Raw genomic sequence first — 27,723 nt, 5'->3', positions numbered from 1 at the left:
GCACTTCAAACCTAGGGACACAAACACACTGAAACTGAGGGAATGAAAAAAGATATTCCATGCAAATGGAAATCAAAAGAAAGCTGCAGTAGCAATACTCATATCAGATAAAATAGACTTTAAAATAAAGAACATTACAAGAGACAAGGAAGGACACTACATAATGATCAAGATCAAGGGATCAATCCAAGAAGAAGATATAACAATTATAAATATATATGCACCCAACAAAGAAGAAGCACCTCACTACAAAAGGCAACTACTAACAGCTCTAAAAGAGGAAATTGACAGTAACACAGTAATAGCGGGGAATTTTAACACCTCATTTACACCAATGGACAGATCATCCAGACAGAAAATTAATAAAGAAACACAAGCTTTCAATGCTACAAGAGACCAGACAGATTTGATTGATATTTATAGGACAGTCCATCCGAAAACAGCAGATTACACTTTCTTCTCAAGAGCACACAGAACATTCTCCAGGACAGATCACATCTTGGGTCACAAATCAAGCCTCAGTAAATTTAAGAAAATTGAAATCGTATCAATCATCTTTTCCGACCACAACGCTATGAGATTAGAAATAAATTACAGGAAAAAAATGTGAAAAACACAAACACATGGAGGCTAAACAATACGTTACTAAATAACCACTATCAAATAAACAATCTAACCTGACACCTACAGGAACCAGAGAAAGAACTAACAAAACCCAAAGTTAGTAGAAGGAAAGAAATCATAAAGATCAGAGGAGAAATAAATGAAATAGAAACAAAGAAAATAGCAAAGATCAATAAAACTAAAAGCTGGTTCTTTGAGAAGATAAATAAAATTGATAAACCTTTAGCCAGACTTATCAAGAAAAAGAGGGAGGATTCAAATCAATAAAATTGGAAATGAAAAAGAAGTTACCACAGACACTGCAGAAATACAAAGCATCCTAAGAGACTACTACAAGCAACTCTATGCCAATAAAATGGACAACCTGGAAGAAATGGACAAATTCTTAGAAATGCACAACCTGCCAAGACTGAATCAGGAATAGAAAGGTATAACCTTCTAAGACTGAACCAGGAAGAAATAGAAAATATGAACTGACCAATCATAAGTAATAAAATTGAAACTGTGATTTAAAATCTTCCAACAAACAAAAGTCCAGGACCAGGCTTCACAGGTGAACTCTCTCAAATATTTAGAGAAGAGCTAACACCCATCCTTGTCAAACCCTTCCAAAAAACTGCAGAGGAAGGAACACTCCCAAACTCATTCTATGAGGCCAACATCACCGTGATACCAAAACCAGGGAAAGATACTACAAAAAAAGAAAATTATAGACCAATATCACTGATGAATATAAATGCAAAAACCCTCAGCAAAATACTAGCAAACAGAATCCAACAATACATTAAAAGGATCATAAACCATGATCAAGTGGGATTTATCCCAGGGGTGCAAGGATTCGGATACTGTAAAACTCTTAGAGTAAAACATATGCAGAACAGTCTCTGACATTAATTGCAATATCTTTTTTAATCCATCTCCTTGAGTAACAAAAATAACAACAAAAATCAACAATAGTTAAAAGCTTTTTCACAACAAAGAAAACCATAAACAAAACAGAAAGACGACCAACAGAATCGGATAAAAATGCTTGCAAATGAAGCAACCGACATGGGATTAATCTCCAAAATATACAAACAGCTCATGCAGCTCTATGTCAGAAAAACAAACAACCCAATCGAAAAATGCGCAGGAGATCAAACCAGACATTTCTTCAAAGAACACATACAGATGGCTAAGAGGCACATGAAAAGCTGCTCAACATCACTAATTATTAGAGAAATGCAAATCAAAACTACGAGGCATCACCTCACACCAGTTAGAATGGGCATCATCAGAAAATATACAAACAAATGCTAGAGAGGGTGTGGAGAAAAGGAACCCTCCTGCCTGTTGGTGGGAATGTAAATTGATACAGCCACTATGGAGAACAGTATGGAGGTTCCTTAAAAAACAAAAAACAGAACTACCATATGACCCAGCAATCCCAGTACTGAGCATATACCCAGAGAAAACCGTAATTCAAAAAGACACATGCACCCCAGTGTTCACTGTAGCACTATTTACAATAGCCAGGTCATGGAAGCAACCTAAATGTCCATCAACAGACGAATGGATAAAGAAGATGTGGTATATATATACAACGGAATATTACTTGGCCATAAAAAGGAACGAAATTGGATCATTAGTAGAGAAGTGGATGGACCTAGAGACTGTCATACAGAATGAAGTAAGTCAGAAAGAGAAAAACAAATATCGTATGTTAACGCAGGTATGTGGAATCTAGAAAAATTGTACAGATGAACCAGTTTGCAAGGCAGAAACAGAGACACAGAAGTAGAGAACAAACATATGGACACCAAGGGAGGAAAGCAGCCGGGGGTGGGGGAGGGTGGGATGAATTGGGAGATTGGGATTGACATATATACACTAATATGTATAAAATAGATAACTAATAAGAACCTGCTGTATAGCACAGGGAACTCCACTTCACTGTAGAGTAGAAACTAAGACAACATTGTAAAACGACTATATTCCAATTAAAAAAACAAACAAACAAAAAAACCCTGCCCAGTCATATGGGTTGGCCCTCTTTAGGCAGAAGAGTGGATCTTCTCCAGGGATCTCTGATCAGATCCCTGGAAGCTAATTTATAACAAAGCCCAAAGCTAATGGTTCCCTATGAGTGCCACAGCAGCATCCACATACAAGGTGTCAAGATGAGGAGTGGGCCTTTGGTAAATCACAGAACTACTATGCTGATTAATCCTTCTGCCCACAGTTTTCTTATTGAAAGCCCTGCCATACACTTTGATGCTGTGTAAAGGCTCCTTATTCCGCATGTCCATTCCTAGGGAGTAAGCCCAAATCTAGTTTGTTATTCCCCCTTATTCTCTAAAACAATAATACTTGTATATACATCTAACATATAATTAAATATGTTACTTACATTAAAAAAAATGCAACCATATGTAAAAGAATGGTCAATGTGTTACTTTTGTAAGATAAAAAAATGGGAATAAATCAAATGTACATCTAGAACATAATTCTAAAGTCATTCAAAAGAATGAGATGGGGATTTCCCTGGTGGCACAGTGGTTAAGAATCCACCTGCCTATGCAGGGGACACGGGTTTGAGCCCCAGTTCGGGAAAATCCCACATGCCACAGAGCAACTATGCCCCTACGCCACAACTACTGAGCCTGTGCTCTAGAGCCCGCAAGCCACAACTACTGAAGCCCATGCGGCCTAGAGCTCGTGCTCCTCAACAAGAGAAGCCACCGCGGTGAGAAGCCCGCGCACTGCAATGAAGAGTAGCCCCCACTTGCCACAACTAGAGAAAGCCCGTGTGCAGCAATGAAGAGCCAACGCAGCCAAAATAAATATTTTTTTAAAAAAAGAAAAAAAGAAGAATGAGATGGATCTATGTGTACAGACACTGAAAATACCTAAAACATATATTAGGGGAGGGAAGCAATCTTCAAATAATGTTATTATGTAATTTTCTGTGTCCCTTCATGCATGTATTTACACACAGAAAACTGATTAGATACACCAAAATATTGTTTCTTTAAGTCAGAATGCTATGTTGCCTGAATTTTTGTAATAGTTTATTACTTTTGTAAACATAAAAATTCGTTACCCTAGTAAATAAAACTTTACTATTTACTACACAAACCCTCTCCAAAACTGAAACAGTCTACTGAGGTTTTTGCCATCATATAATAAATTTCATGCCTTCAACTTATAATCTTATGTTCTATATTTTTCTTTCTTATTTATACTGATACCTATGTGTATGTGTAGGTATCTGGGTATTTTATACACCCAGATACATACACATGTTGTGCTATTCTTGATTCCATTCAATCATAGGTCCTCTTTGATTCACGTTCCTTTTCCTTAGCATTAAATAAGAGTAATTTCCTTTAAATCAGTACTAATTACATTGTGTATAATCAAGGGCTGTTCTCATCCAAGTAATAAAAGTTTGCTCTATTAAATATAAAAATGCAGCAACACTCCTCAATCGCGAAACTGGCCCTTCAGATTAGAAAAAGAGTTACAATTTTTAAAATATATTAACCTGGGACTTCCCTGGTGGCGCAGTGGTTAAGACTCCACACTCCCAAAGCCAGGGGCCCAGGTTCGATGCCTGGTCAGGGAACTAGATCCCACATGCATGTCGCAACTAACAGTTCACATGCCACAACAAAGGAGACTGTGTGCCACAACTAAGGAGCCAGCGAGCCGCAACTAAGATACGGTGCAACCAAATAAATAAATATTTTAAATATATATATATATAAAATGTGAAATCTACAAATATCTTGATCAGTTTTAACTGAACACACTTTACAGGAAAGTATTAATATAAACCCAGCTGGAAAGTGGTTTACTGGACAGAATACTGAGGGTTAAGAATCAGACCTCTAATATGATCTCCTCTATCATAATCACCTAAAAGTACCTAAATATATGAAACAAAAAATCTGTGGAATTCAGTTTTGGTAGGTTCCAAACTCATCACCTCCCAACTAATTTGAAACAGCGACACAGAAACATTTAAATTCAGCTTTAAAACTTCTTAAATAACTGAGAGGTTACTTTACATTTGTATTAAATTTTCCATTTCAGTCTAGTAATAACATGTCAAGAGAACAATTTAAAGGAACACATTAATTGCGTAGATCTTTGGGATCTTTAAAGAGCAGGGAAATTCAGAAACTCAGAGTATTTCCGCAGAAGCCAGATTCCCCTCAGGGCAGGCCTCCATAGTTACAAGGGTCATAGATGTCCCTTAAGAATGTCTTCTTGGGGCTTCCCTGGTGGCGCAGTGGTTGCGCGTCCGCCTGCCGATGCAGGGGAACCAGTTCGCGCCCCGGTCTGGGAGGATCCCACATGCCGCGGAGCGGCTGTGCCCGTGAGCCATGGCCGCTGAGCCTGCGCGTCCGGAGCCTGTGCTCCGCGACGGGAGAGACCACAACAGAGGGAGGCCCGCATACCACAAAAAAAAAAAAAAAAAAAAAAAAAAAAGAATGTCTTCTTTCCTGAGGACTCATCATATATCCTAAAAAAAGGCCTGTACACCGGACTTTTTAATCAGGTATAGAAGCACTGATTCTATCATTCATGAGATTAGTTCTTATGACAAGAAGACTGTGATTTAGGGCATAGCAAGAAATAAATTCAACCTCTGCGTTCAAGATTAAAAAGAACCTTAAATACAAAACAGCAATGGAAGAAATTACACAAGATAAACAGAAAGACATCCTGTATTTATGGATTAGAAACAATGTGTTAAGACACTTAACACTTCCCAATTTGATCTACAGATTAAATGCAATCTTTATCAAAATCCAGCTACCATTTCTGCAGAAATTGATAAGCTAATCCTAAAATTCATACGAAAATGCAAGAGATACAGAATAGCCAAAACAATCTTGAAAATTAAGAAGAGAGCCAGAGAACTCACACTTCTCAATTTCAAAACTTACTACCAAGCAACATTCTTAAAAAGTGTGGTACTGGCATGAGGACAGACACAGATCAACAGAATAGAATTGAGAGCCCAGAAATAAGCCTTTACATTTATGATCAATCCATTTTCATCAAGACCATTCAATGGGAAAAGAAAAGACTTCAACAAATGGTGCTGGGATAACAGAATATCCACATACAAAAGAATGAATTTACACCCATACCTCATACCACATACAAAAATTAATTCAAAATGGATCAAAACCTAAATGTAAGAGCTAAAACTACAAAACAGAAAAAATGTAGGAGTATATCTTTGTGATCTTGGATTAAGCAATGCTTTCTTAGACATGATGCCAAAAGTACAAGCAACCAAAGAAAAATAAATAAATTGGAATCCATCAAAATTAAAAACTTACGTTTTTCAAAGGATACCATTAAGAAAGCAAAGACAAGCCATGGGAGGTGAGAAAATATTTGCAAATTATATATATGATAAGGAACTGATGTCCAGAATATATTTAAAAACTCTTGCAATTCAACAATAAAAGGACAACCCAATTAAAAAATAAGCAAAGGACTTGAACAGACATTTTTCCAAAGAAGATATAGAAATGGCCAATAAGCACATAAAAAGACACTCAACATTATTAGCCATCAGGAAAATGCAAACCAAAACATGATACATCACTTCACACCCACTAGGACGGTTATAATCAAAGACAGAAAATAACAAGCACTGACAACAATGTGGAGAAATTGGAACCTGTAAACATTGCTGGTGGGAATGTAAAATGATTCAACTACTTTGAAAAACAGTTTGCTACCTAAGGAGGCAAAAGACCTGTACTCCAAAAACTATAAGACACTGATGAAAGAAACTGAAGATGATGCAAACAGATGTAAAGATATACTGTGTTCTTCGATGGGAAGAATCAATATTCTTAAAATGACCTTACTAACCAAAGCAATCTGTGGATTCAGTGCAATCCCTATCAAATTACCAATGGCATTTTTCACAGAATTAGAACAAAAATTTTTAAAATTTGCATGGCAACACAAAAGATCCCAAATAGCCAAAACAATTTTGAGAAAGAAGAATGGAGCTGGGGCTTCCTCGGTGGCGCAGTGGTTGAGAGTCCGCCTGCCGATGCAATGCTCCCTGACTTCAGACTATAAAACAAAGCTACAGTAATCAAAACAGTATGGTACCAGCACAAAAAGAGACATATAGATCAATGGAACAGGATAGAAAGCCCAGAAATAAACCCATGCACTTATGGTCAATTAATCTATGACAAAGGATGCAAGAAGATACAATGGAGAAAAGACAATCTCTTCAGTAAGTGATGCTGGGAAAACTGATAGCTACATGGAAAGAAAGAAATTAGAACATTCTCTAACACCATATACAAAAATAAACTCAAAATGGATTAAGCACCTAAATGTAAGACCAAGTACTATAAAAACTCCTAGAAGAAAACTCAGGCAGAACACTCTTTGAGATAAATTGTAGCAATATTTTTTTGGATCCATCTCCTAGAGTAACGGAGATAAACAAATGGACCTAATTAAATTTAAAAGCTTTTGCACAGAAAAGGAAACCATAAACAAAAAAAAGGACAACCTATGGACTGGAAGAAATTTTCAAACAATGCTACCAACAATGGATTAATATCCAAAGTACACAAACAGTTCATACAGCCTAACATCAAAAAAAGAAAACTCAATCAGGACTTCCCTGGTGGTGCAGTGGTTAAAAGCTGCCTGCCAATTCAGGGGACACGGCTTTGTCCCCTGGTCCCAGGAAGATCCCACATGCACGGAGCAACTAAGCCCATGCACCACAACTACTGAGCCTGCACGCCCTAGAGCCCACACACCACAACTACTGAGTCCACGCACAGCAACTACAGAAGCCCGCATGCTCTAGGGCCCACGTGCAGCAACTACTGAGCCAGCGTGCTGCAACTATTGAAGCCCGTGTGCCTAGAGCCCCTGCTCCACAACAAGAGAAGCCACCTCAATGAGAAGCCCAAGCACCACAATGAAGAGTAGCCCCCACTCGCCGCAACGAGAGAAAGCCCTTGTGCATCAACAAAGACCCAATGTAGCCAAAAATAAATTAATTAAATTTAAAAAATAAAATCCCAAAATGGGCAGAATAAAAAAAAAATTTTTTTTAAAGGGCAAAAGACCTAAATAGACATTTCTCCAAAGAAGATATACAGATGGCCAACAGGCACATGAAAAGATGCTCAATATCACTAATTATTAGAGAAATGCAAATCAAAACTACAATGAGGTATTATCTCACACCCGTCAAAATGCCCATCATTAAAGTCTACAAACAATAAATGCTAGAGAGGGTGTGGAGAAAAAGGAACCCTCCTACACTGCTGGTGGGAATGTAAATCCTACACTCTGGTGGGAATGTAAACTGGAGCAGCCACTATGGAGAATAGTATGGAGGTTCCTTAAAAAATGAAAAATAGAGTTACTATATGATCCAGCAATCCTATCGTGGGCATATATTCAGACAAAACTCTAATTCAAAAAGATACATGAACCCCAATGTTCACAGCAGCACTATGTACAACAGCTAAGACATGGAAGCAACCTAAGTGTCCATCAAGGACAGATGAATGGATAAAGATGTGGTATGTATATATATATGGTGTCTCTATATGATAGAATATTATTTGGGCATAAAAAGGAATGAAGTACTGATGCATGCTACAACAAAGATGCTATAACTTGAATACATTATGCTGAATGAAAGAAGTCAGACACAAAAGGCCACATATTGTACGATTCCACTTATACAAAATGTTTAGAACAGACAAATCCATAGATATAAAGTAGATTTGTCGTTGTCAGAATCTAGAGGAAGAGGAAAATGGGAAGCAATGAAATGTTTTGGGATTAGATAGCAGGATGCTGCATAACTTTGTAAATATACTAAAAACCACTTAATTGTACACTTCAAAAGGGTGAATTTTATGTTGTGTGAATTGTCTCAATAAAGCTGTTATAAAATTCAAAAGAACTTTGAAAATCCTAGTGCAAAAAGTATCTGATATACTTCTTCAGAGAAAAATGAAGTTTACCTTTTAAAGCTGGCCTGAAATTCCATAATTCATAATCAATAATGCCTACGATTTATATTTTAAAATATTCAAATCCATCAGATGTCAAAAAAAAAAAGCAAGCTTAACTCACCCTCTTTTCACTTTTGTGAAATCAAATGCAACTTGTCTGTATGAAACTGCTTTTTCATTTAGATATCTACTATACCGCCTAATAAAGGTAGACATATCATATCCTGTAAGAAACAGAAAAGGGTTTCATAAATTATTAAAATCCCAATTAGCTTAGAAAACCAACACATTTCATCCAATGGCCATACTGTCGTGTTATCCCACCTTCAATTTAGTGATGTAAATTAAGTGACATTAAAATCTCTAATACTTAACATTTTTAAAGTCAGTTATGTCATATGTGACTTAGAAAAATCTTCCCCCTTAGAATTTCACTAAAATAATAATTCTGTTTTACTTCTGACCAACATTCCTATCTTTTATTTATCAGGAATTGAAAAGGCTGTTTTCTTATACTACCTGATAACCTCATAACTCAAATTTAACATCCTATGGAACCACAACCCCACTCCTTAAATCATTAATCAATTTAATAATTTTCATACTTACCAATCTTTAGTTGCATATGACTTAAAACAACTATAACTTACGTGTGCCAACCTTATAAGTAGTAGAGAAAATTACTGCATAGTACAATGAAAGAAATGGCAATATGCAAAGTTTAAGGCCTAACAAAAAACAATTATATGAATGTTTTCAACTAAACTTTCAAAATGAATACCTAAATCATTCTAAGATTTTGTTTCATCACAGTCATGAGATTTGAAAACTTCAGTACCATAAAATTTAATCAAAATTAAAAAAAAAAAAAAAAAAAAAAAACAACTTGTGTTTTAGCTATTGCCTGGCTCAGTGAGGTCTACAAAGTTTTGCTTCTCATTGTAAAAGCAGGTCCATTCATTCTATCATTCTATTTTAGTTCATCTTCATCTAAAACATTCAACTTTAGTTGTTGATGGTCTCTGCTACTTTAAAAAGATAATACCAAATACCAAAACAAGCAAAAAAAAAAAAAAAAAGAAAGAAAGAAAAGTAAAGTGACTGGATTTAACGTAATCACCAATTCATTTATTCAGCAAATATTTCTTGAGTGGCTACTAATTTGCCACTGGAGAAAAATCAGTAAATAGAAAAAAAAATCACTGCCCTCAGATATTCTCATAGCTACTAGAGCATTTTATAAGGTGTTACATACTCACACTCTTCAGTTCTTTAGTTAATATTGTTCCCTCTAATCCACTCTACTCCACCCTCGCTAATGGGAGAAATCTCTCTTATCTTTCAAGGCTCACTCTCTGAAACTTTCCCTGAACTCTTTGTGCTCCCATATTATTCTTACTCCAAGTACAGTTCAAAGCTATTAGATGTACACAGTGTCTATCCCACTCACCAGACTGGAAGTTTATATTATATACACCCAGTATATATTTAAGAAAATATACCAGACTCCACCCAACAAAATACATCAGCAATCAAAACTACAAAAACACCACTGAATTATATACTTTTAATTACCATTTCAGTCTTACCTTCATAATCTCTTTAGAATATGAGCTTTAAATAAAAGGCCTAAAAACTGTTCTCTACATAAAAGGAATGAAAGCCTTAAAACTTTATCACTAGAAGTACTTAATTTCCATCTTAAGAAAGTAGAAAATCAGTAGCTAATAAGACACAAAAAACCCACTTGGACATATGCATATTTTCTGCTCTAGAGTAGTGGTTTGCATATTGCTTTCCACAGACTCTTATAGTTCAAATGAACTGAATAAGGGGGAAACCAGAAATAAAAAGATGAGCAGGCAGAGTTTTCTCCATGTTCTGGAAAATATAGCAGCTCCAGTTTCATCTGTTATATATATCTAGATTCTATTTAAGATTTTATTTGAAAAAGGGATTCCACTGCTTCATCTTTTTTTCCCTTAACTATTTAAGGCATTATATCTCTCATTAAAGTAAAATCAACCTTGTAACACTTGGTCCTATGTATAGATTACTGACCTTCCAGAATCTCTGGAAGACTGGGTATTCAATTCATTCTAATTAATACTTCCATCTGCCAAAAGTAAACAAGTATTGAACTGGACAGTTCCTAAACACAAACACAGTTAGTCACTAAATTCCATTGATTTTTATCGCCACAAAAGCCACAATTCAGGCCCTCTACCAGATGACCAAAATAATGACCAGAGCAGTCTCAAGGTCTGTAAGACTTTATTCACTCGAATCCAACCTGCACTGTGCTATGGTGCTTTCTTTATAACACACACTCCCTCTCTCCTCCTCCCTCAACTCAAAAAAAGTTTGATGGTTTCTCGCTGCATTACAAAATCCCAACTATATCAAAATCTTTTGTGCATGATTTTGGCCCCAAACAGCTTCTTGAGGGCTATCTGTCACTACATGTTCTCTAATACCTCAACCTACATTCTATTCACATTCATTTGCTCTATAAATCTTAAACACCCCATGCTCTTTCTCTTTCACATCCACGTCCATCTGTGTACCTTTGCTTAAAGCCAACTCACATTCTCACCCATCTTTCAAAGCGCAGCACACATCTCACAGATCTCTAAAGATACTTCTCCCAGTTGAACCTTATTGCTGAGTATTCCTTTAGTATGCCTTAGTATATGGTCTTAGTATGTCCTTTATGAGGCTCTTCCTAGAGTTAACATTCTATAATGCTAACAGCCTAGTTCTGGAACTAAGTATAACAGATTCCATTAAGACAGAATGTACATGGAGGGTGAGAATACCAGATTACAGCAATTTCAACTTACTGAATTAAAAGTAAAATAAATAAAATAACAGGTAAGTATCAATGAACAATTCATCTGAATAACACATTAAGCTTACCTTTGCTACTAAAATGTATGATATTCCTAACTACATTTCTTGGAATAAAGCATAAAATAATAAGAACAACAATGAAAGCAGATACTTACATAGTGTTTCCTATTTGCCAGGCATCATTCTAGGCACTTTACATGTATAACTAGGTTAAGCCTCATGATAATCCTACAGGGTGGGTGCTATCCTTATTCCTGATTTTACAGATGCAGAGAGGTGAAGTAACTTGCTCAAGTTTATGCAGTTGGTAAGTGTTACAGATGGGATTTGAATGCAGGCAGTCCAGTTCCAGAACCCATGCTCTCAAACTGCTACCTTATGCTACTTTTCAAAAAGCTCTGGGTGTCAAGTAGTGAAGTCCATCTTTATCTTCACATGAAAATACAGTTTTTCCTTCCCTACAACCCTCACTAAAACATGAGGTTCCTCCATAGCACATGTTCTAAAGGAAAGAGTTCAACTCTGCAGTAATCCTCAAATGGGGTCACTCTTGATTTTCTATAATGAATAAGTTGTTTTTTACCTTGCAATCCACTTTTATCCAAAAAATTGCTTAAGTTAAACAACGTGTTTCTTGAAGCCAAATACTGAATAAAACGCTGGGGAAAAAAAAAAACACAAACAAATAATTATGTCAAATAGTACTGCCATCTAAGAAACTCTAATTTGAGAATTAGGGGAGAAAGTGGTGGTTAACACATTCCATTAATCTTAGCTAGTTTAAATTTATCATCCTCAATCCTCCTAAAAACGTAAAATATATTTTTCACTAGCATGCAGGAATTTATTAAAGTCTAATGCCCACAGCTATGGTATTAAAGTTAAAATAAAAGGAAACAGGCACTTTTAAACTAGAAGCAGTAATTTCTGGCTTTACTATAGCATATTATGGCTATAGTTAATCATACTCAGATGGTGCCTTTATTTTACACAGATACCTGGTGACTCAAAAATTTTTATGACTTTTTTTTTAAAAAACAAAATACCTGTAATCATACTGGAGTATAATATCACAGACATCCTCTTACCCACTGTCCAGATTAAACACATTACCATAATCACTTCAGACCCCTTACAGAATCAAATTACAGACTATTGAAGACACATGCCTTCAAAACCATTCCCTTCCCTCCCTCCCTCTTCAGAGGCAATGACTTTTCTGAAGTAGGTTTACATCATTCCCACAAATGTTTTTACAATTTTACTACATATATAAGTATCTATAAACTGTACATAATTTTGTTTTCTATTTTAAATTTACAGAAATACCATACTGTACTTATTCTTTTCCAATGTGATTTTTAACAACTTCTTCCCAAGAATTATCCACTTAATACATGTACATCTAGTTCATTCATTTTAAACAATGTTTGAGCATTTAAATGAACTATTATATCATTATGTATCCATTTCTATATGGATATTTAAATTCTTTGCAATTTCACTATTATTAAAAATGTTTCACTGACATCTTTGTACTGGTCTCCCACCTGCAAACATACAAGAGTTTCTCATGATATATACTTAGGGTTGAATTGTTGGGTCAGTATACATATGAAAGTTCATTTTCTCAAAATACTGTCAAAACCCTCTCCAAAGTGCTTACCACAGAACACTACCTTAGCTTCCCTTTACATACAACCTCTAAAACAGCTAAAGAAACTCCTTTCGATTTCCTTTAAAAGGATTACTTTTCTGTAAATGTATGCAGAGGATTATTATCAATTTTATGTACACCATCACTTCTCTGACTCAGTCTTGTTCATCAGAGATCACCCCAAACAAACCAGGATTTTGAAAAACAATTTGTAAATCAAAGACTCCTGTTTCATCATTTATCCTAAAACAACGTGTTTCAAAAAGGTGTTAAAATATCCTAAGAAAATATTACACTCTATGATTTTTTAATAAGTTTTGATCATTCTTTTTTGTGGGGGACTGGCCTGTGCATTATAAGATGTTTAGCACGCCAGTAGCCTCTACCTACTACATGCCAGTAGCATCCCCTTCAGTTATGAGCAATGTCCCTTGGGGATGAAAATCACTCTCCGCCCTTGCCCTATTTGAGAACCACTGTTCTATGTAATTTCCAACACCATAGCACAGTGAAATCCTATGCATACTCTCTCACAGACTAATAACACCTGCCAATGCAAAAACCTGAGGGTTGTACAAACTAGCACCAAAAAAAGAGCAGAGCATTGGATTTCTCTTAGCTGCTGAAGGGAAACGAGTTTATCTGAAAACCACTACTGAACTGCTACCTTTCTCTTTCTGTCAGTCAACTATAAGGAATGACAGTCAACTTTCTGTTTTTTTTTTGCCTTTAAAAAGTTTTTTGCTTCTGGTATTATCACCTTATTTACCTCTGAAAGTCACCACTGATAGTGTGCCTCTTTATCCAGCACTGTAGTTGGTTATATTTGTGGCTTTTTCTTTTTAAAGAATAAACTATATATATTTTTTAAAAAGGTAAAAAATACATACAAGCCTGAAATTCTTCTGAATAAATGATCATGATCTTAGACAAACACATTCCTGATGAAAATAGAAACTAATATCCTAGTTAAGATCAAAATGTTTCGAGTTACACGGACTCTAGTATATCCAAATTTTTCTATTGACTCTATATACTGCTTATAATGCCTGAGAAAGCAACTGAGTAACATATGTCCTAAAAATGGTCATGTCTGTTACCTAGGTAATCATATTTCAGATAATGCTTCTGGAACTAATTGTTAGAACTTAAGAACTACAAATAAAATCATTCAATGTGGTACTGTAACAGTGAATAATCAGAAAACTAAATTTCCAGGAAATAGAAGAATTAAGAAAATGATGGACCATATGATCAATTACGTAGTCATTAAAGATGATAAACAGAAAGAACACAGAACATGGAGATGCTTCTTATGGTGTGATATATTAGAAAGTTAAATATAATATTTTATATAAATTATGATTATAGCTATAAAAAATACTTTGGAAAGGACCAGAAAGGAACACCAAAACATGCAAACAGATCTGCTGCAATGTAAGAGTTATGGGTAGATTTCTGCTTTACTTCTGAACTCTAATGATGTTCTCTTTGGTATCTGTCAAAGATAGCAGCAGAGTCTCATGACTGAAAAACCCAAAATAATGAGTAAAGTGAGGGATGTCAGAAAGTCATGTTTATAAATCTGATACCAATGAATAAAGTCCCTCCCCATCTCTATGGGAGCTATCTCCCAGCAACCAGTGGTCTGCATTTTTCTAAGGCACATACCAAGGTACTAAATTTATCTAGTTCCATTCAAATTTTCTTTTAACACAGTTTAAAACATTCCTTTTGACACAATTTTACAAGTAAGTATACTAGGCTGGGAAAATCACCTAAGGTAAGAACTCAAAAATTAGCTATCATGGAAAACAAGATGATTCTCTCCAAACATTAAATTGCAAAAGCTTATGCATCTTATTTGTTACTCTTTTTGGGAAACAAAGGCTTTAGACACAACTCTCTGCTGAAGAAGGCATTCTTCAGTCAGGTCTCCTCAGCAAAATGCCATCTTAGTCCTTAATATCACAGCCTTGAACTAGGCAAAGAGCGTCTATAGACAACTACATCAGATCAGACAGAAATCTGATTGGGCTATGATAAAAAAGCAAATGAAAATAGACGAACATACAATCTATACACAAAGGCCTGCAAAAAGTCAGTGATGCTTATAGAACCCATCTCTAGGCATTAATCTTTGCTTCTTGATCAAATTACTGAAAGTGCCCTGTGCTCTGACCCATTTTCTGCTTTCTGACTTAAAGGCCATCTTTCCTCAAAGTGTAGAGTCTACAGTTATATTTCTGTATAAGCACCTTGCCCTTTTTACCTATATTATTCAGTTGCTATAGCCATTTCTGAAGTGTCAGTGAGAGAAACAAGCTGAATCAGTCAACTCCCCAGTATTCTTGTTAACTAAAAATACTGCTTACCTCATTTCCATACACCATCAAATGATGAGTTGTAATGAGAGATTTGAAGACCACCACCCAACTACTGTTAGTAGTTCTTTCAAATAAACTGTCTGCCAACTGCGGGATGTTCACATTCATCTCATTTGTGCACTGAATTAAGTCTGCAATAAAAAAAAAAAGATTAATTTACTCTGGCTTTCCTTTATTTTTAATGCTAGATCTGCATACTAATAGGGTAAAGATCTAAAAAGAGTAGAGCAACAATGGATAGTTTGCAGAAGTTGCTAAAAATCTCTCAAGAGAACAATTAAGACAGTATTTCTACCTGAGAAGTAAACAGGGCATTGATTAATATCACACAATTGATCAATAATACCAGAAAGTAAATCAAACTCCTTTCACCCCTAAGTATTTTATTTATCTCAAAAGGAACTGTTTCAAGGCCTTGAGTAACACTTTCAGTTCTCTTACTACTCATAAACCTTCAGAGTTACAATACTAATATTATTCATCCCTACATTAAAAAAAATTTAAAAATTCATGCATATGGAAGCATAAACAAGCTGAAGTTCAAACACTTTATTAATATCCCCCCCTAGAATGCTGTGTTTGCACTAATAGAAAGAGCAGATATGTGGTGAGTGGATAGGATTCTCAGTTTGTTTATATAAAATAATTCTCATTCTTTTCTCCCTTCAATTCTACTAAGTTAGCTCAGTTTTCACTTGATATCAACTAGCTAACACTGACAAACAAAACTGAAAATGAACTGAAAGTTTCTCAATGCAATAAATTTCCAAAGAAGTGAGCCAGGAATTCTACTCGATTATTACTCTGAACAGTTAAAACAATGTAAGTTTTAATTTTATATTCTGAAATATAAATAATTGGAAAGCATTACCATAAAATCATCTAATACAAATTGTTTTAGCGCCAAAACTGAAAAAAAAGTTAATATACCTCAGTTTCACCTCCAATCTGCTTCAGAGATATTACTGAATTCAATGAAGAATTACTGAATTCAATGCAAATTCAATGAAGAAAATACAAAATATGGTCCAATTTAGAGCCTTAATGAAGAGGAAGACCAAGAAATGAGTTGTTTTATTTTTAAAGTATGCATAAAACAAAGTGTAAATATCTCAGTTTTAACTACCATAAAGGGGAAAAAATTAGTTATCTGTGACTCATCAGCAGTTTTGTCCACTTTTAACTTTTAGTACCTAATGATTAAATATGAATTCAAGCGACCTAACTTGGCCGTGATTGCTAGTAAGAAACATCAACGTTAACTATGACCGTTTATCTGCTTATAATCTTTCAAAAATGTTTGTTCTAATAGGTCTAATTACTATACAAAGTAACATTTGATAAGCAAATGCATTTTAGATAAGCAGTTACCCTGGCCCACAATGCCTGAAGAACAAAGCACAAAACAGTCCAACAGAATGCCCATGGAACAGGAGAACGACACAAGGTTTTCACAATTGAGACTACCTGCAACAAAAATTAAATAGTACATTCAACTTGGTTTGTATGGCTCAGCTTCTGATATTTTACTTCTGGTATTTTATAATTTGACCTCTGCCTTCTCTGAAACTTCTTGAATAGTACTTTATACCTGTCCTATGGTACTGAATATATTGTACTTGCCTTATTCCCAAAGATAAATTTTCTGTCTCTCTCAAAATATAATTTACTGGGGGCAAGGCCTATCCATGTCTTGCTCATTCTGAATCCTTTAAAACTTCAAGCACAGTGGTCAAGTTCTGAACTTTATAAGAAGTTATATTTCTAGCTTCCTTTTTTCCCATGGATTTATCTTTATATATTTTTCTATATCCTTCTAGAAACTATCTTGATAAGCTATTCAGTTCTTAAATAGTTACTTTCTCACAATGATATCAATAGTCATTTTACTCCTCAGAATCTTATTTTAGTTTCCAAAATTGAATCTGTCACAAAATTTCTTGTCACAATACTCGCCCAAAGGTGCTCCTACCTGTGTGTGTTTATAAACACTCCCTAGAGCCAATCAGTAACCAAGTCTCTTAAACCTCTAGCAATCCCACCTTCTCTTCTCCATCCCGTTATCACTGCCAAAGCTGGAGTTCAGATCCTATTTTTCCTTAACTAGAGGTCACCACTTCCGGGAGCATTCAGAAATTGGGGAGAGTGATTATCACTCTCTCTGAGACTGGCACTTAATGTCAAGGATGAGGGAGACTGTCATGCAATACACAATTAACACTCCACAATTAAAAATTATCCCACCCAAAACTGTCCCCACTGAGAAAATGCTGGACTGACTGGTCTCTTCACTTCTAACGATACCTAATTTGGGGTCTTACCCACGCCACACTTCCAAACATTCTCTAAACTGGCCATAAACCGACCTATAACACAACACTGACTGTCACTGCCTAACCTCAATGATGTCCCAACTGCTTACAGGATTGGCATACATTTCATCTTTGTCCATATCCTCCTTCTTGAACCTAGCTTCCAACACAGAACCACCTTCCAGTGTTCTGTAATGTACCTTGCTGTTACACAACCAAATACTTCCATTCTTGCTCATTCTTCAAAATGAATGACGTCTTTTCCTTTGTGAAATCTTCTCCTCCACAGACTAAGGTACCCGCCAAACAGACACTAAAGCTGGTACATAATTCTACATTTTCATTATTTACTTCCACATCATTCTCTTCTTCTAGAATGAGAGATTTTAAAAGGAACCTGCAAACACTTTTGTTAGTAATTTCCATACTCTTAATCAGGGAGGTAAGTAAACTGCTAGATTAGTCAGATAGAGCCTGATCCTAAATGAAGCCAAAAGTATAGATTTCAGTTTCAACAACTACAGTATTTTATATATTAGAATATATATATTCTATCTATGCTATATTCCCTTTGCGATCAGGTCTCCTCTCTGCAGCGCTTTGCTTCAGTTACACTAATGTCTCCTTTGCAATGCCTCCCACGAGCCAAGAACCCTTACCTCAGGAGCTCAGTACTTCTGTTCCTTCTGCCTAGAATACTCTTCTCCCAGATATCCACACTTCTCTTACTCCCTGGCTTTATTACTATAGATCTTTGCTCAACTGTCATCCATCAGAAGAACATCTCTCAATATTTATAAAAAGTAATAAAGCCTTAAGGGCACTCCTCTACATTCATACCCTCACTATACCCTCTTACTCTGCTTTATTTCTCTCCAAAGCACTTATCATCACCTAACTCATTTTAATTTGTTTAACGTCTTTCTCTCCCAATTAAAGTATAAGTTCCATGTAGGTAGGGCTCTATTATTTTCTCTGCTGTATCCCCAAAGGCCTAGAATAGTGCAACGCATACAGTGGTCACCCATACTTTTTAAACAAATACACTTATTTCAGTATGCACAAGGACAGTCGTAACAGGACCATCCAAAATGGTATTTTTTATGTAGACTAAACCAACGATCCACAACTCTTTGCACAACCTGCTGTTCCCAAAAAGTTAAAAAACAAACCTGAGCCCATCGCATGTGAAAATTTTCAATGCCAAGTTAAAGGGGATCTAACAAATAATGGTTTATCGTAATGCTATGAAAACTATGTAGTATGCTTTAGAAATGACCACATAAAAACTGAAGGAAAACTCCAGAAGCTAAAATGTAACACTTCACATATAACAGGAAAAGTGAGATAAAGAGTTCATGCATGAATTCAGAGTAGACCAAAAGCAAAACCAAAGATATACAAACATTACTGGGAGAAAAAATACTGCACGGGTTATACAAACTTTGCAGAACACACTTCCCCATAGTACTTTAACTCAACCAGTCATTTTCTCCAGGGGTAATTTTTCCTCTGAACAATGTTTCTACTATAGTAGTAACCTGAAAATGCTTTTAAGTCTGAGCTCCAACAATGCAGGAAGGAAAATGTTTTGCCCACCTCTGACTAACCAAAAGCAAACTGTTTCAAACAAAAGTCAAGCATATCATGGGAATCTTGATAGCTACTGCTTTTCTCATTCTCAATCCAGATTTCATTTCTTAAAAAGCACAAACTTGGTATTAAACTTCCTTTACCAATCAAAAGGCTTCCAAAGTAGAAACTCATATTTTCTTTTAGCTATTTACCTTAAGAATATTAAAAACTGTAAAACCTTCTTTAATATTACATTAGTAACAAATCCTAAACCCTACACTCAAAAAAATTACTATATGGCATATAGATTCTCTGCTTTAGGCAGGTGAGAATTCATGAGGATTTCTAGTATTTAAGGGCAGGGAGAAAATAGGCCCACTATGGAAATGAAGAGCATTTTTCCATAGAGAGACAGCAGAAGGAACCAATCCCTACTATATTAAAAAAATGTTCTCACTTTTATTATTTAATATGCCTCTCCAAAAAACAAGGTCTGGGGTAGATAAAATAAATGTTAATTGTATTAACAAAGGTTAGGTGCTTACCCATAGGTAAGGTCACAGGAGCTCACTACTAAATATAACAGATTTATTAATAGAATTAAATTTTTGTAAAAGATAAGGGTGCTTGGAAACATATACGAAGTGAATACCCAACTAGCCAATTTAATGCAAGTTCTAAATTTCTAGCTAACTAAAAACAAAAAACAGAAAGAATCGTGAAATGCAAAAAAAAAAAATTTTGTATTCAAGGGAAAATGTTCAGCAAAGTACAAAAATTCAGAAGTAACTAGTTACCAGATGGTTTCATTAAGCTTACAGCCATATTCGTAGAACAGGCCACACGTCTGTATAGACCTCCCCAGGCAAAGTTCACCAACTTTAGAAACTTACAGGACTTGGGGCTGACTTCCACAGCAAGTCAGGCAACCCAGCCAGTGGCATGCACCATTAGCAGAATGTAGAGGCCTCAAGTTCCCATCTAAACAGGCACTCTCTAGGCTATATCAAAACTATGCTGACACCCAAGTAGATTTTCTAATAAATGAGCTTGCCTAAAACTCGTCTTTAAAATTAAAAAATTTATATATATATATAATCATTTAGCCACATATCATTGTCTCTTTCAAAAGGGTCACTTCGAAAGATACTCTTTTTGCAACCGCTTTCATAACTGATTTTAGTAACATAAGACTGATTTCGTCAACCATCCAGAAAACTGGAGACACACTCAGTTTGGAAGGCAAATTAAGTGGTTCATCAAATGTTCCTTCACTGATCAGATCTCTGAAATTTTTCCTGGGTAGGAGTACAAATAAAAAGAAAAAATATTCACCAAATATCCAGTAACTAGAGGATAAAGAAAACAGTTTCTGAACTTCTGCTATAAAGTACTGGCACAATTTTTTTCACTTAGCAAAAGTTTGAAAATATTTAGAAAACATGCAAGCTGAAATCAGACCTCAGCCAAAAGATGTCTGGGAAACAAAATGAACAGTCTTATATCTTACTCCATTCAATTTTTTGTGTAAGGGGGTCACAAAACAGGGTCCAAATTAAGATGTAACTGTTACAATTTTATCTTTAAAGTTTGTGGGATCCTCTGTGAGAAACATGTTACACTTTAACATAACTTCCATTCGAATTCACTCAAAAATACAGTCTTCACAGACTGATTTATACCTTAAGAAATAAATCTAACCAACATTTTAGTTAGATGTTAAAACTAGGGAGAGACTCACAAAATATAGAATGCTCAGTACAAGTAATAAGGATTGAATTAATTTGAAAAGAGGAGAGAAAGGAGCATTCAAAGTACTAAAAAGAAATGACAAAGGTATCTAAAAAGGCTTTGACAAAAGTACTATGATGCTAGGATACCTAAGTCACAATGTGAGTGGACACGTCCAATAATGGAGCAATAGTTCATTAAATGGCAGCAGTCTGACAGTGAACTACTATGAGGCCAACAAATACATGGCAAGAAAAGCTGAGTGGGGAAAACGCTCACAGTATATTATATCAAAACCACATTAAAGGGACTTCCCTGGTGGCACAGTGGTTAAGAATCCGCCTGCCAATGCAGGGGACACGGGTTCGAGCCCTGACCCAGGAGGATCCCACATGCTGCAGATCAACTAAGCCCACGTGCCACAACTACTGACGACCCTGCGCCTAGAGCCTGTGCTCTGCAACAAGAGAAGCCACAAGAAGCCCGTGCACCACAACAAAGAGTAGCCCCAACTTGCCACAACTAGAGAAAGCCCGTGCACAGTAACAAAGACCCAATGCAGCCAAAAACCACGTTAAAGAACAATGCAGAGTAAGACTCCATTTTTTAAAATCATAGATATACTATATTTTCTGATATACAGTGTATTTGCCCAAATATGGGATGATGCAAAAAGAATTGAACACTTTCAAAATTACTCAGCAATTAAGTTATATATGAACATGTAGTTAAAACCAATATGTAACAGAAATATATCACTGTTATTTCCATAACTTCACAAATTTCAGTAAGCACCTCTCATGTCACACAGCAAACACCAATCCTGTACTGTAATTCATTCCAGACCCTTTGGAGCATATTATGATCAATGGTTGAGAGGACAGCACTGACATGTTCCTTTACTTCCTCAAGGATGTGAGGAAGAGGTGGTATCAGTACAAGAGTTGCACGGTGTAACAGCTGGAAATTCGGCAGTCACTCTTGCAGAGGTAGGCCAATATTTTGAATACAAGCTCAATCTCTCACCATGGTAGGTGAGTCTTGAGGAATCTCCAGAACTCATAAAGAAAGTAAGGCAAACTCCCATCTTACTAAAAAAAAAACAAGTTGCAGCTGTAGGAAAAATCAATCTGTTACCACAACTAGATATGCTATTTCTGTCACCGTGTTTTCTGCAAAATGAACGGACTAAGGATTCACAAGTGAAAACTAAGAAATGTAAAGATAACTACAATTTGATAATCATATATTAGTATAGTTATATTAATAGTATGATAGTATAGTTATTTTTAACCTGGTTATTGAGTAGTAAGTTTTTCTTTAACTGTTTTTTTTTAATCACCATGTAAAAGGAAAGGGTTTTTTTCCCCCTTAGAAACTATTCAACAGAAAAGCTGCTATAAATCTTCACAAATTCTCTCATTACCTGGTTTTCTGTTTATTTTAAACAAAGTTTTTTTGAAGAAGATATTAACCTGAAAACACCTCCATCAGTGCTAATTTCAGGTGCTTATGGAGGCCACCAAAAGAAATCAATTTTTTTAGAAAGAGGAATTAAAAACAACAGATTTAGGAAGTGTTCGGTGCCTTCAGAACACTTTAAAAACCAATAGAAGAGAAAGGATTGACCTCCTTTACATCTGTAGCAGAAAAAAGAAGTAGAACTAAAAAGGGAATTCCTAAGAGAAGAAAGAATTCAGATGGAACTAGGTAAACAAAGCCAACCCTAAGGTACTCTACATTAATATTTCACTGAAATTTAGCTCTTATGTCACAGATTAACACAAGCCAAGTTTGCTGAGTTGTCCATACTTTAATTTTAAAAGTTCAAAATAAATTGTTTTAGTTAATGGAATCATCACGTAGTTGCCGTAAAATTTTAATCACACACCAAGCATCTTCTTCAAATCAGCTCAACCTGTCTCTTAAAATTATCTATTATTATTTATGCATCTGCCTCTTTACCAAGCAATCTGTCATACATAAAAGTCTTACAACAAGAGCAGAAGAAAGTTTAAGTCATGAAAGCGCTACACAGAGAAACATATACTCCTGGAATACTCTCAGAATTCACTGCCACTACCTTCTTTTTCAGGTGAAATGGTTGTCCCCCCCCCACTATCAAAATGTTTTAGCCTACTATGTAAAAGCATTCTTAATATGAAAAAGTCTGAAAACCTAAAGCTTTCTCCATGGTGCTGTGGTGTATTCTGCATTCCTACCACTAGATGGGAGACTGTACAGAGAAACAATAGGACTGGCAAGAACAGACATGGGTTCAAGCTTACCTATAAACAGACCCCTTAATTTTGAGACTGCTTAGGATTCCAGGTAATTTCCAAACCTAGACAAGTTTAGTCCCAACCCAGATTCCAAATAAGATCTCAGAGGTAAGGAGAATCACATTTTGGTAAGCACTGCCTCAGAGGTAACTATTACTTCTGTGTTTATGTTTAATTTACCAGATAATGTAAGGTAACAATAAAAAGTTACTTAATAGAATAAAAACACATCACTTAATATAAGAATTAAAAAATTATTTAAATTTATTTAAACAAAATAAAAACATTACAGTGTTCCAACTTAAAAAAAAAATTCACATGTCTATGGTATAAGCACAAGGCGTTCTCCTTCCCTTCTTTGAAGATCTGAAGCTTCAGAATTACAATCCCACCTGTAGAAAAGAAAACAAAGTACAGATTGAGTAATTTAAGAGTAAATGCCAAAATTACAAATTCTCTTTGTACTACATTCTAGGAACTTAATAATAGTTAATCAGCCCAGTTAAGGAGATATAACCAGGATTCTCAAAAACAATCGAACACTGGATCAGAAACACACAAAACCTGATTTCCTAAGCAAAATAAAAGGTCAACTAACAATACATTACAAGTTCTGTACTTACCTCCACCAATGCTGTAAACCAGAACAGTCCAGGGCTGCAGAAAGTATGGAAAGAATTCTTTCATTCCACTGAAACCAGGAAAAAGGAACCAAAGCTTGAGAGACTCTATGAGTGCAGATCAGAGTTCTCTAAAGGAGAAAAAAATTATGTGGAGAGATTCAAAGAACTGGGACTAAGTCTGTAGAAAAGTATGTTATTAGTAAGGGGTGATCAGTGCCTTGATTTTCCTGGAACAGTCCTGATTTACACCTGTTGTCCCAGTGTTCCATTCAGATAGCATATACTTCAGATAGCACATACTTTCACTCTTGAAAGTGACCCAGTTTGGAATATAAATCATATGTCACTCTAGTTATAAGTGACCTAATAAAAGTCTACATGTAGCTAAGGAATTAATAGACAATCACCATCTACTCTGAGTATATTTGCATTTTTCTTTCTCTGAGGGCTATACCATTCTATTTTGTCCTCTCATCCCCAACAAAAACGTCTATGCAAATGATTCTCAAGTTTCTTCTCTGGGGAATTGGAAATACTAGAAATTTTCACCTCTATGTCCAAAAATATCTTTTGCTTAAAAAACAGGAACATAATCTTAACTGTAACTTGACTGTCCCACCATTTTTGTTTTAAGTGATCAAGATTCATTCTTTGCTTTTTAAAAATAAATTCAGGAATCTTTTGTTCCCTTTTATCTTCCACAACGTGTGCCATGGTTCCTTGTACATGTGTTGATATGATGGTATAAATACTTGTAGAGTTATAGGTGAAACAAAAGTCCATTTCTCCACTCTAAGATCCAGAGGGCAGAAGAGAGCATAAGAGGCAAAAAGTCCTCCCCATAGCTAGGTTAATGTTATTCAGTAACAGCCAACCAACCCCACATCTAAAAAGTAGGAATCCAAAAGAATTTTAATGGCTTCTCTTAAGAATTTAAATCTGCCTAGACAGAGGGAATAACAAATTGCAGTTAGCCTCTGTGCCAAAGTCTACTCACCCAGAAAACACAAATTTCATGTCCCCAATGCAATTAGAACAATAGAATCTTTATATTCCATCTTCCCACAACTTTGCAAACTTCAGTACAAACAAACAGAAATCCCATTTCTTCTACAATACTCACTGCATACTATAATATGCCAAATAGTCTTACGAGTTAGAAATATACAATAGTGGACAAAGTTCCTGCCAACATGAAGCTTATATATTAGTGGGAGAGACAATCAATAAACAAATGAACAAAAACATGTCAGACAGTGAGAAGTGCTAAGGATTTGTTAGCCCTTAAGAAGAATGGGGCAGGTGATTGGGGGAGGTTGCTATTTATACATCATAATCAGGAGTCTTGCATAAAGAGACTTCTAAAAATTAACAGCAACAATGGTGGGGTGTCACCAGTGGCTTGGAGGCCTATGGAACTGACCACCATGATTAATTACCATCTTCCACATAGTAGGGAAGTACCGAGGCATTCCATTCATTCTACATCACCTATGTGTGCTTCACCCTTACCAAACCAAAGCCATGCTGAACAGCAATCTTGTTGATTCTGCAAAGCCTCTAGTTTTAGGTAGTTAAGTAGAGACAGTGGAAATCTCATTTATTCACACACTTCACAATTAAATCAAAGCAATACGTTCACCTTCAGTGAGTCAAAATGGTACCAGACATCTACTACAGTTCATTAAGTAGGCATCAAGAGACCCCTCAAAGCCAGTGGGTAACAAAGTGAATGCCATTTCTGAAAAATCTTTTTTCAAACTGATGTAAACAGTAATGACAGATATAACCAAAAATAGTAAGCACCAAACAATAACCCACCTACATAGCTTTAAGTTTTGAAATAATGCTAAGTGGAAAATGAGAGCAATTAATATATTGTTAACAAATCCCAATAAACTAAAACCAAAGTATTTTTCCTAGTAAGTTTAAACTTGAGCCTTTAAGTTTCTACAGGAAAAAGTAATTACTCGGAGTATTTCAGCCAAAATATCTCCATTCTCACACATTTCGTAACCTTACAACTGTTCTTATAAAATTCACTATAACTCATGTTTGCCTATTTCTCAGCTTAAAAAAAAAAAAAAGCTGAAAATTTCATGACAAATGACTTTCTTGAAAGGCATAATATCTTCTGAGATAAAAATCTGCTTTATAAGATGTCAAAATTGAAGATATTACTTTTTTAACTTAAAAATTCCATGTAAATTATGCAATAATATTAAAGAAAAAAACCACCATTTTGAATCTAAAAATCCAAGCTTTGGCAATTAAAAATTGTTTGTTGATCTGAAAACAACACTATTTCAGAACTATGCAGGAGAATAGGGAAGGAATTTGGTACATTTATTTAAATTCCAAAATAAAGTTATTTCAGTTGTTTAAAAGTCATCAACCGATTAGCTCTTCTCTTAAAAGTTGACAGGATCACAACTTATTCTACACAGTTAGTTATGGATTTATTTCCCCTAAATATAGGCTTTAAGTATTTCTCAATACAAGACATTTTGATAAACAGATCTCTGCTGCTAGAGAATTTGGAAACAATTAATTTAACACAACATATATTGTACATAGTACTTAACAGTGGGTTTTAATTTAGTTCTGCTTTTATGCACCAACTTCAATAACACTAATAATAAAAGACTAAGAATAAAAACAGCTGATTCTTTCATGCAAGTATCTATATTTAGGTAGATAGATAATATCACATATATTTTCAAAATCCACATTCTGTCTGTGGATGGATATCTGAAGAGTTCCTCAAATTTGAAAGAATGTATCTTTCACTTGGTTTGTTATGGTAAGGTAATACAAATCTTAAATGGTCCAGACAAGTAGCAGGGAAAATTTAACCACCTTTCTCCCTTCAATTTACAATACCACCCTTTCACCAATTTCCCTTTTGCTACAGTGACAAAGCCTCCCCAAGTAGCCTTCTACCCAACTAAAATGCTACTACTTTGAAGACTACTATTTTTAGGCTATGATCCGTGCCTAAAGACAATTTTTCCCACCGAAGGTGGGGGGATGGTTCAGGAGGTAATGCCAGCGATGGGGAGCAGCAGATGAAGCTTCGCTTGCTCATCCACCACTCACCTCCTGCTGTGCGGCCCGGGCTGGCCTAGCAGGACTGGGGACCCCTGCTATATGGGATACCTTCCAGAATGACTGGGATTGGCCAGTGAGAAGGCACGTCTGTTTTTAGTTCCATTCCTTTAATGTTCATTTCTCCCTAATAGAGCTCTTCTCTGACTCCACTTATTTGACGGTCTATCCTAAGTGCTATTCATTTCCAAAATGTGTCGAACAGTAATGATGGGGATGCTAATTCCACCAAACACTAAAATTCTGCTCTAGGCTCTCCTTCCAACACTCCCATGCATGGCTGAATCCACTTCCATGTGCTAGGACTGTACTATAACAGGACGAAGTGACATCAGAATAACCAAAGGATCCAGAATCAAATTATAGATTCACTATTTTACCATTATGACTTCAAGCATGTTAATTAGACACTCAGTTTCAATTTCGCCATTTTAAAAACAGGGATAGCAGTAATTAATTTTCACAACAATATATACTGTAAGACAATATATTTAGAGTACTTTACACGCTTTAAAGCATGATTAAATATTAGATATCATTCGTTTTACTT

The 27,723-nt window shown here is 35.5% G+C and overlaps 1 protein-coding gene across 15 annotated transcripts in view; it reads right to left on the bottom strand.

Annotated features, from left to right (window-relative positions):
• The window catches only part of PICALM (phosphatidylinositol binding clathrin assembly protein), a 106,129-nt gene that overhangs the window by 58,412 nt on the left and 19,994 nt on the right, over positions 1 to 27,723 (bottom strand). For all 15 annotated transcript variants that reach the window (XM_024131623.2, XM_028501020.2, XM_028501019.2 and 12 more), the window contains exons 2-4: positions 15,531 to 15,673; positions 12,082 to 12,157; positions 8,767 to 8,869 (exon numbers count right to left, since the gene is read on the bottom strand). In XM_024131623.2, the coding sequence (XP_023987391.1) occupies positions 8,767 to 8,869; positions 12,082 to 12,157; positions 15,531 to 15,673 (322 nt within the window). The remainder of the gene's footprint in view (positions 1 to 8,766; positions 8,870 to 12,081; positions 12,158 to 15,530; positions 15,674 to 27,723) is intronic.

This window comes from Physeter macrocephalus, chromosome 16, assembly GCF_002837175.3.
Source record: "Physeter macrocephalus isolate SW-GA chromosome 16, ASM283717v5, whole genome shotgun sequence".
Lineage (NCBI taxonomy): Eukaryota > Metazoa > Chordata > Mammalia > Artiodactyla > Physeteridae > Physeter > Physeter macrocephalus.
Note: the sequence above shows the minus strand (reverse complement) of the source record. Positions and strands in the feature narration are given on the sequence as shown.